Here is a 9,742-nt window from a genome sequence, read left to right on the forward strand (position 1 = left end):
CAATTTCTGCCTTCAGTCGGTCGGAAGAAGCCTCCCCGCAAGACAAGAAATGGACAAAGCTGAAAGGAGACCGCGAAAAGCGTTCGGTCTGCGTGTTTTATTCCAGAGAACGGCCCAGCTGTCATGACTGACTGGCTGCTACACTCCCTGGACACAACCATAAAGCCGTTCACTGCTTCTCGCACACGAATCTATATGCATGCATGAGAGCCCCCGTTCTCTGTGTCTCGCGTTGCAGCGCTGTTCACAGAACTCGCGAAAATTCCCCCACCTACACCAAACGTCTCTTCATGTTTAGAATAAACTCACACGAACTTACACGCACGCATGCCTCTGCATATATGTGAACGTCATGATATACGTTATTGCCCGAGAGTCGAGTCGAGAGAAAGGAACTGCCGATTTGACTAGATGTCGCCTCGCTAAAAACGGCGGGCCCCGTCACGTCCATGTGACGTCGTATATATACACACGACACGTCTAAATAGATATGCGTCTGTGCATTTTTGCGAGTACACGAAACAGCGTTTTGCGCTGGAAACACTTCGCCAAGTTGCGGAAGGAAAGACTCGTGGCGCGGGTTTTCTTGCAAGCGGTTGGTGCTGCGGAAAAATGTGTCTCCCTCTCCGGTGATTTCGGCTCACCGCGGAAGACATCTCGTCACGTATAACATACGCAAGCTGAAACATTTCCCCTCTTGAAAGCATCCGCGCGGTGGCCAATAGGCCGCTCTTTTCAGCCTTCTTGGAAAGACTCGCGTGTGTCGCTCCACAGTGCCCCCCCATCGCTGCTGCCGAAACGATGCTTCGCACCGCTCGAATGCTTACACTTGTACAACGGCGGTTTTCACACGACCTTTTGTGGCAGCAACCACACAGCCCAGTGTGTGGTTGCTGCCACGAACTTCCAAATCCTGGCTTCCCTTCCAGAGTCGCGAACCCGAGTGCCCGCGCCTGTCCACGAAGCTGTCAGGCCGTGTGCACACCTCCACAGCCGACGCCCGTTCTTGAGTTACGTCCCGGGAACCGACACAGTTCCACAACTCCTCTGTTGCCAAACTCTTTGAAAAGAGAGGCCGCCATGGAGCATATGAGCACACATGGACACTTCGCGTTACAAACACCCTGCCTGCAGATCCAGTGAACATGAGTAACCGGCTGCATGCCTAGCGACGTGCGGTTCCGGAAAAAGTGCGGTTTCGGAAAGGGAAAGGGAGAAATTGGTTCAAGTCAGAGGGCGCCGCTTCACTTTGTTGTATCCGCCTTAGTGCAACCGGAGCACCGCGGCAGGACTTCTCGTCGCGGCATGCAGTTCGCAGCCCAGTCGTGAGTCTTCCCTTCCCTGTAGCAGGGAACGCCTAGAGCTGAAGCAGAAGAAGTGACAACAGAAAAAGACTTCTGTCTTCCCGTCAGTCGAATGCTCTCAATGTTCTTGTGTGGATTAAGTCTCCAGACACATGTGCAGAATTCGCGATTGTGTCCCTGGCAACTGTCTGATGCTATGACCAAAAGGAGACGCCAGCCTGTGCCATAAGAGGAAAGAGATAGCTACAACGCGGAGAGTAGCGAGAAGGGACGAGGAACCCCGCCGTGCCAAGCGGAGTGGAGGACGCGACGGGATGAGCTTGAGAACTGAAGCAGTGTAGTTTGTTCTCTCGCGTGGAAGAGCTTTTGTGTGTGTGTGTGTGTGTTTGTGTGCATGTGAGAGGCGCCGTCTTTCAGTTGTACACCGGGGAGCGAACAAGATTATAACGGAGGGAAGACAGAGAACGTAACCAAAGACAGAGTCCCCACATGCACATAGATATGTTCGCACGCACACGTTGCGCAGCCCGACATGTGTGTCCGAGCTGGAAGCCGACGCCTCACAGCCAAAACGCGAGGCATTCTCTGATGCGCGAAACGGTTTCCAAAAGACTCAAACACACACACGCCTAGTTCCATCTGGTATGTCGAGCGGCAATTGCGCATGCACTCGTCCTCGAACTTTTTTGTCTCAGAGGTGGGAGGCTTCACACACACCGCAGAGAACTATCTACGCGACACGAGGAGCCTGGAGAGAGAGAAGAGTTTCGAAGAGCGAACGTTCGCGGACCCAGACGCGCGTCCTTCCTTTCGTTTACGCAGACATAGCTTCGGCATCCTTCTTCAACTCCTTCAGCCTTCTCTTCTCCTTCTGCGCCGCAGCCTTCGACTTGCGGGCCTCCAGCTGCTCCTGGAGCGCCTTCTCCTTGAGTTTCAGGTTCTTCTCGTTGTGGATGGCCTCGATGAGGACACGCTTGTTCTTGAACTGGTTACCCTTGCAACGCATGTACATGCTGTGGTACCTGGAGACGAATGCGCGAGAAACGAAGCGCACAGACACTCGAAGCACACCACATGTCCAGATATGCGCACAACCGTTTTATGGCCGTCGTCCTCGAAACAGACGCCACGAGAGGGGAGGTTATGACTTTACGGAAAGGTGTACAGGATCTTATGCAGGGGAGAAGGCGGAAAAATCACCAAACGCCTGTCACTTCACGCCTCCCCGCGCATTTTCCCCGCGTGCCTTTCTCCCGCAGTACGGCTTCCTTCTTGCTTCACGAGCACAAAAATAAAGCCCATCTACAATCAAAATGTTGCCGCCATGTAGCACGCATTTCCTTTTCTCTCTCTGCGTCGTCCGCAGTGTTCACACAGCCTTTCGGCGGCACCTGTCTCTTTCAGGCCCTGGTGCACACCTGGTGGAGAGCATATCTTACATGTGCTTGTCGATCTTTTTGTTGTCCCTGTACTTCTTGAGGAGTCTTCTGAGGACACGCTGGCGTCTCATCCAGAGAACCTTGGCGGGAAGTCTCGCCTCCCGAGTTCCCTTTCTCTTTCCCTTGCCCATGTGCCTCCCAGCTCTCTTGGCCTCGTGGTACAGGCGCACGCGGTAGCGCGAGTGGACGGCGACAGCCTTGCGGATAATCAGGTTGTCCTTCACCAGCTTGCGGATGCTGAAGCCTGGAGAATGCACCAGAACAGACGCGAGAGTCAAATTAGACCCGAGTCTCGGCGCATGCACTGCCAAGAAGCCCCGGCACAAAAGTACGCCTACCAGACTGAAACCGCTGCAGCGACTCTCACTGGTGAGCCTGCACATGTTCGATCATCGCCTCCTTCACCCGATTTACTCAAAAGGTTTAACCAGTCACGCATACGAAGGAAACACACAGACGATACACATGAACTCCGAGTTGCATATATGTGGGAAGGAAGAGCCACGGATGTGAGAGAGTGCATTCACGTGGCAAGCGGAGATGAGACGCAGTTGCGGGTATTATGGCGGTTCAACTCCTCAGCGGTTTCCCGACCGATCTGTGCTGTACTGGAACGACCGACGCGCCACCAACCCATGAACGCAGTTCACACAGGTCACCAGACGCGGGGCGTGTCGAGGAGGTTTCTGGCGAAGCTCCCAGGGAGAAGAGATGGAGAAACCCATCAAGAGAAAGTCGAGGCTTACGAGAGTTGGCCATGGAGATGTCGCTCGCTTCGTTCGGGTCCATCCAAATGCGGCGGCGACCGCATTTGAGGATGGACGCCGCCAGGCGCTTCTGCAGTTGGAGAGACTGAAAAAATGAACAGCACAAGAGACGATTTAGCGCGTCTCACGGCAGCGCGGGGAACGCGTGTAGATGACTCCAAAGTCGCAGGAAACCACGAGAGCGAAGAGCGGAGAAAAACGAGGGCGTTCTGTCGGAAGATCGACAGACTACGGGAGAGCACGAGAGCAACAGGAGGCATCATAAAAAGTAGGCACGGTTACATTCTAAGGCAGGACATGGAAACACCCGCAGTGCACACCCACGCCTATTCGGGACACAGAAGAGCCCCACGTATTCGAATGAAGTTAGCGATTTGCGCCAAGGAACATCCGGGGGACAACTGTGATCTGCCTGTTCTCAGGTGTATATACAGCCAGAGTGGAGCAAACAGTCGCCTCCGGGAGGACCAGCGAACGGCTGTAGAACGGCAGGGTTGTTCACGGCCACCAAATGCATGAAACAGTCATATTTAAAAACGCGCAGCGTTTCTTTTTCCCGTTAGTTTCCTCATTTCTATCCCCGCCGTTTGTTTTTTTTCGCTCGACCGACGGAACAGACAACTGCCGCGCCGTCCTCCAGAGCGCCACACAGACCGCTCTCCTCCCCCGTATTCCCCAGCCGCCATCCTGCGAGGCACAATACTCCACTATGAATCTGCATCGTTGGCCTTGCCTTGCAGGCCTTATTTCAGCGACAAACGAAGCTGGTTCCCGCGAAGATTGACTGCAGTCCAGCCCCATCATGTGGCTGAGCAGCGGGGCTGCTCAGCCACATTCCCGCGCGAAATATGGCCGTGTTGCTGGGAGGCGGAATGAAGCGAACCTCGCTTCAGAAGTCGCACAGATCTCTCAGAGGTGACATCCTTGCCCCCAGGAGAAGCAGAGAAATTCGGAGGAATCCACGAACCACCAGAACGGGTAAGGATAGAACTATCCTGGGCGCACGGCGGACGCGGTGCATGTACGTCTCTCCCCTCCCTCGCGGTTCATTTCCACGCCCCCCCACGGTCCCTCTTTTTCTTCATGTGTCAGAGAAACCATTCAAAGACGGAAACGTGGAGATTTTTGGCGGAGAGGAAAACGGAGCGCTTGGGCGCGATTTCGGCCCGAACGAGCTCGCAGCCAGAACGCGGTGTGGGATGACTGCGGCGCGGCCACAATCCAGGCGAAAGCGCTCTTTTTCCGTTTCCTCGCCTGCGTGAAAGACTCACCATTTTGACGAAGACGAGCGGAGGACGCGAAACAGAGAAGAGAAAAAAGGTAAGTGGAGACCTGGGACGCTCTCCAAACGCAACCCGGCACTGTCTCTTCAGCAGGGCGCGGCCAGTATATATGTAGTCCACCGCACTCTCTGTAACTTGCTGCTTGCGGGCAAAGCAGGAAGGAGAGAATAGAGCCTCCTTTCCCCCCTCTCGCCTGTAAAATCCCCCCCTGTCCCTGTCTCGACTATAAGCCGCGCTCCGCACATCTGTGGCATCAGCCCGGCCACCACGCCTCTTTCTTCTATTATGCGGAGCGGCGAGTGTGTCGCGCCGAGCATGGCGATGTTTTTCCCAGTACCTCTTGATTTCGCCTCGCGTATTCTCTCTTCTTGTTCGAATTGACAATCCCTTTCACTTGCGTTCTGTCTTAGTCCTCTAGGAGACGCCTGCGGTCGGGGCGAGCGCGGTCAGTTCGGGTCCCTTGGAAAGGGAGAGAGAGCCCGTAGCCGCGGGGGGTTGTTCTCGACAATTGGCCGATACCCACACACCGGCATGTGCAGCTCTCTTGACAAAGAGTTCCTACACACGCGCGTTGTTGACTCACGCGCGTTGTTGACTCCTCGCTGGCGACCCCCGTTTGGCCACGCGACCTACACATTCTCACACACAGCTTCCCAGACACAAGGTTTCGCCTGCTGTAGCCAAGCCGCGGGCGATAAATCTCGCCTTTCGGCGCCCCTGAGGCCTGTGACTTTGCCGATTTCCGCAAACCCGACTCTTTTTCGTTCGTCCTGGAGTTCAGTCCCGCTCCTGCTTCAGAGCCTCAAAGAACCCTCTCGTCTCCGCGCGCGGGTCTCGGGCGGCTGGGACCGCCGATCGCACAGGCTGAGAGAGGTGGGCGGAGAGAGAGAGCACAGCGGGTTTTTTCGAGGGAGCGTGAGACGAGGCTGCGGCAAGCAGCCAGAGCAAACCGCCGACGGCGGCAGCGAGAACTCGGCAATTTCCGGCACCGCCGCACAGCGGCTCTCGTGTGCTGGGGAATGCGCAGAATCCTCTTCCGAGAGGCGCACAACCCGTGGAAGCTGTCAGCAGCGGAGTCCCTTTCTGCCGTCGGCGTTTTCAGTGCGGATCTTTTCGTGTTTTCTTCACTCCGAACAGGTTTTGAGTTCTCTTGCGTCGCCGGGAGTGTTTGCGTGGGACTCGGGGGGAACGCGAGCGAGGAATCTGAGAGCGCTGAGTTTGCGACGTCTTTTCTCGGTCAACGTGAGATGCGATATACGTAGCTACATTGTTCCCTTCCCTCTTTGCGTTCGTCGCGGGATTAGCAGTTACGGGACGCTCAGCCACTAGTTTTAGGACCGCCTGTCGGGGTTTTTCGGAACGGAACCAGGAGCGCCGGCGAAAGCTCGCGTTTGAAAGAAATCGAACCACCCAGGTGAGGAGCTCCGGCAGCCGAACTGCACTTCGAACTGGTTCGCGGTTGCGCTGGAGCCGACCATTTCGCTTTCCTCCAGCGTTTCTCGTGGCTCTCTGGCCCTGGTCAGTTTCCGTTGTTTCGGGTTATTCGCGCTCGTGTCGTGGAAGAAGTCTCCCGTTTTTTCGCGCACATCGAGACAAGAGCCGAAACCGTCTCGCCAGAGAACGGCGCAGAAAGGCGTCGAGTTGACGCGCAAAGGGGGGGATGCGTGTGTGCGGCTGCGTGTGGCGGGCGATCACAAAGGGTAAACTTTCCGTGCGCGCGCGACAAGGAAGAGACGGTGGATTCGTCGCCTGACACAGCTCTTTGGAAGCGGTACGCTCATATCAGCAATATGCACACTCGCAGTTCCAGTTTCTCGCGGAAAACCCCACTCACCCCGTCTCGCCCCTCACCCCGTCTCGCCACTATTAAATCTCCTCCAGCTGTGTCCTCACGCTGTGCAAGAATGTGGACTGCATGTTGACACTGTTTGCGCGCGTCCCTCGGTTCTGTTTGTGCAACTGGCCGTCCTGTTTCGCGTTCAAATGTGGCCGCATCTGTCGTGTGGAAAGGACAACCGTCTCGCCAGGACAGCAAAAAAGAGACGTTCCTCGCACCCCTCGCGGAGAGCTCGTTGCGGCCGCCCCCGCTGTATCCCTACCCTTGCGCGTTGCGTCGTGTCTGGGTTTTCAGGCTGTCGTCGCGGCATTCATCTGGTTCGCTTCCGGTCGTCGTGTTTTCTTCTCCGGAGCATGGCGAACAGCGTGAGGCCAGCCGGCGCCCTTGCCGGCTCGCCGAAGGCCGAGTTCGCGGCGGCGCGCGTTTCTTCGCCTCGTGTGCGTCGCCTTCCGGTCTTTGTTCTCTCTGCTCTTCTCGCAGCGGCAGCCGTCGCCGTCTGGACGCCCTCGACCGATTCGTCTGCCTCCTTTCCCGTCTTCTCAGCTGTACAGCCGGCCGAGGCGGCAGGGTTCATGGCGTCGATGAAGCGCGCCGCGAACCAGGGATGGCGCACCGGTGCTCGCTGGCTGTGCATGGTTTTCGGGCTGCAGTACGAAAGCGTGAAGGGGGTGTTCCGGCGCTCAGGTCGGCAAACCGAGTTCGAGGCGCTGTCTCAAGAGGTCGATCAGTATCTCCAGCTCATCGAGGCGGCGGGACACAACGAAGACAACTTGCCGGAGGCGTACCAGGAGCGGGGAGTCCAGCTGGTCCTCGAGGCTCAGGAGCTGTTCGCGCAGGTTCTGGGTAAGCCGGTGGCGTTGCCGCCGCGGTACCAGATTGCGGCCAACCGTCTGAACGCGAGGAACAAGGAAGGGAAACCGGCATTGGCGACAGCCGCCGGGTCCAAATCCAGGTCGGGGAGACGCCAAGCGGAGAGGACGACTGCCACGTCGGCAGCCGCCGAGTCTGCCCAGGCGTCCGCCGCAACTGTTGAGGTGCCGATGCGCGACAAGGCCTTTGAGAAGGCGGCGAACGAGAAGCTTCGGGCGCTCAAGGCGAAGCACGAAGCGGACGTGAGCGCCATCGTGGACGAGGCGAACGCGCGGCTGAAGCAGTTCCAAGAGGAGCACAAGATGACGTACGACAAAAAGGTGAAGGAGCTGCGTGCGCAGCAGCACGCCGAGTTGGAACAGGTCCGCCGCGAGTTGCAGGAGGAGACGCTCCGGTACGAGGACGGGAAGAAGCAGTACGACGTGATCAGTCAACTCCTCACTGAGGCCAAGGCTGGCCTCGGCGTCCTCAGCGACGGCCTGCAGTTCATTGGCGCGAACTTCTACTCCATTGACCAGCTGATCGACAAGGTCGCGGATTCGCAGAAAGAGCTCGAGCACACGGACGGCGAGAAGCTGACGATCCAGCATGCGTTTCAGGCCGTGCAGCACACAGCCCAGACCCAGGAACAGGGCGCACAAGCGGCGCTGGCGATTCGGACGCGGTCGGCGGAAATGGCCGACGTGGTGGCCCAACTGGAGCAACTGCTCAGCGGCGCGGACACTGCGCTGAGCACGGCGCCCGGAGGCTCTCTTTTTGAGAGCCAGCAGCAAGGCTACGCGGAGTACCTCCGTGCGTACCGCGCGAGCGTGGAGGAGTCCAAGGAGAAGGTGACGAACTTCGAGCAGGAGGCGGACGCGAAGTTGCTGGCGCTCACCTATGCCTTGGAGCAGCTCCAGTCGAAGGCCCTCGGCAACCTCGGCGCGGTCACGGAGAAGCTGGCGACCGAGTACTCGGTCATCCAGACCAAGGCCCAAGAGCTCGAGCAAGGCTACCAAGACTTCTTCGACCGTTGCCAGCACGTCGAGGAGCAGGCGGTGAACATCGCGAAGAGCGCCGTCGAGGACCGCGCGACCTTTGGCCAGCTGTACAGCGGCCTCCAGAACGAATTCAACGACTTGCAAGTGGCTCTGGAGCGCCAGGGCGAGAACGTCCGGCAGCTGAACACGGATGTGTCGAACGTGGAGAAGATCGCGGCGGTCTTCGTCGAGGGCCTGAACACGGTGACGCTTTCGCGAGAAGCGCTCGCCCAGTTGAACGCCCAGCCCGTGGGGGAAATGACGCGCTTCTTCACCGGGTACAAGAACCAGGTGAGCGTCGCCTCGAGCGCGCTCCAGCAACGCTTCCAGGTGACCCAGGATCTGCGGCGCAAGCTGGATTTGCTCGCCAGAGAAATCCGCGTCTTGGCCGATCCCGCAGCGCTCGAGAGCCTCGAGGCCGAACTCGTCAGCCTCATGAGCGACATGGAGACGAAGCAGCGCGACTACGAGGAGGTAGATGCAGAGGCGAAGCAAGCGCGCGCGATGGTCCAGACCTTACAGAAGGATCTCCGGCAGCTCGAGCAGCGCTTGACAACGGAGCGCCGCTTGGCGGGCCGCCAGGCGGGGCTCGGCGGCGCTGGCGCGTCCGTCGCGGGCGGCTCCAGGCTGGGCGGCCTCGGCGCGTCGTTCGCGGGGAGCTTGGGCGGCGGCTTCGCTGTGAACAACGAGGCAGTTCGCGAGCTCGAGGCGGAGATTCGGCAAACAAAGGGGCGCCTCCAGGACGCCGAGAGAGACGTGAAGGAAACGCAGGGACGCGCGACGCTGCTCGAAAGGTCCATCCGTGAGATCCAGAGAGATATCGAGGCTAAGCGGCGCATTCTCACAGAGGAGCAACAGAAACAGGAGAGACTGCAGCAACTCGCTGCGGCTGTCACGGGAGGCCCAGGAAGTGCTGTTGCCGGCACGCTGGCCTCCGGCCTAAGAGGATCGATGGTCTCCGGCTTGAGAGGTTCGATGATCTCGGGTCTGAGAGGTTCGATGCCTTCGGGCCTCATCGGCGGATCCGTGGGGGGAGGCCTGCGAGCAGGCTCTCTCGCAGGCGGCGTCGGAGTTGGCAGCCGCGCAGGCCTTGCGGGCTCCATGGGCCTTGGGTTGGGCTCCAGGCTCGGCGGCCTCGGCGCGGGGGCGTCGCGGCCGGGATTTGGCCCGGGGACGGATATCCCCAAACCCTTCACTGGCGGCAACAAGTGAAGGCAGCCGTG

General features: G+C 58.5%; 2 protein-coding genes across 2 annotated transcripts; one reads left to right on the plus strand and one right to left on the minus strand.

The window, feature by feature from the left end:
* Positions 1-2,118: 2,118 nt before the first annotated feature.
* Positions 2,119-4,784, minus strand: NCLIV_041780 (lsu ribosomal protein L19E, related; the record flags this gene model as incomplete). The annotated part of the gene is made up of 4 exons (XM_003881087.1): positions 2,119-2,326; positions 2,744-2,987; positions 3,490-3,595; positions 4,782-4,784. 4 exons carry the CDS (start codon positions 4,782-4,784, stop codon positions 2,119-2,121), a joined length of 561 nt encoding a protein of 186 aa, XP_003881136.1.
* Positions 4,785-6,983: 2,199 nt separating this feature from the next.
* On the plus strand, positions 6,984-9,731 carry NCLIV_041790 (conserved hypothetical protein; the record flags this gene model as incomplete). The annotated part of the gene is made up of 1 exon (XM_003881088.1): positions 6,984-9,731. The coding sequence occupies one exon, from the start codon at positions 6,984-6,986 to the stop codon at positions 9,729-9,731; it is 2,748 nt and encodes a 915-aa protein (XP_003881137.1).
* Positions 9,732-9,742: the final 11 nt, after the last annotated feature.

This window comes from Neospora caninum, chromosome IX, assembly GCF_000208865.1.
Source record: "Neospora caninum Liverpool complete genome, chromosome IX".
NCBI classification, from domain to species: domain Eukaryota; phylum Apicomplexa; class Conoidasida; order Eucoccidiorida; family Sarcocystidae; genus Neospora; species Neospora caninum.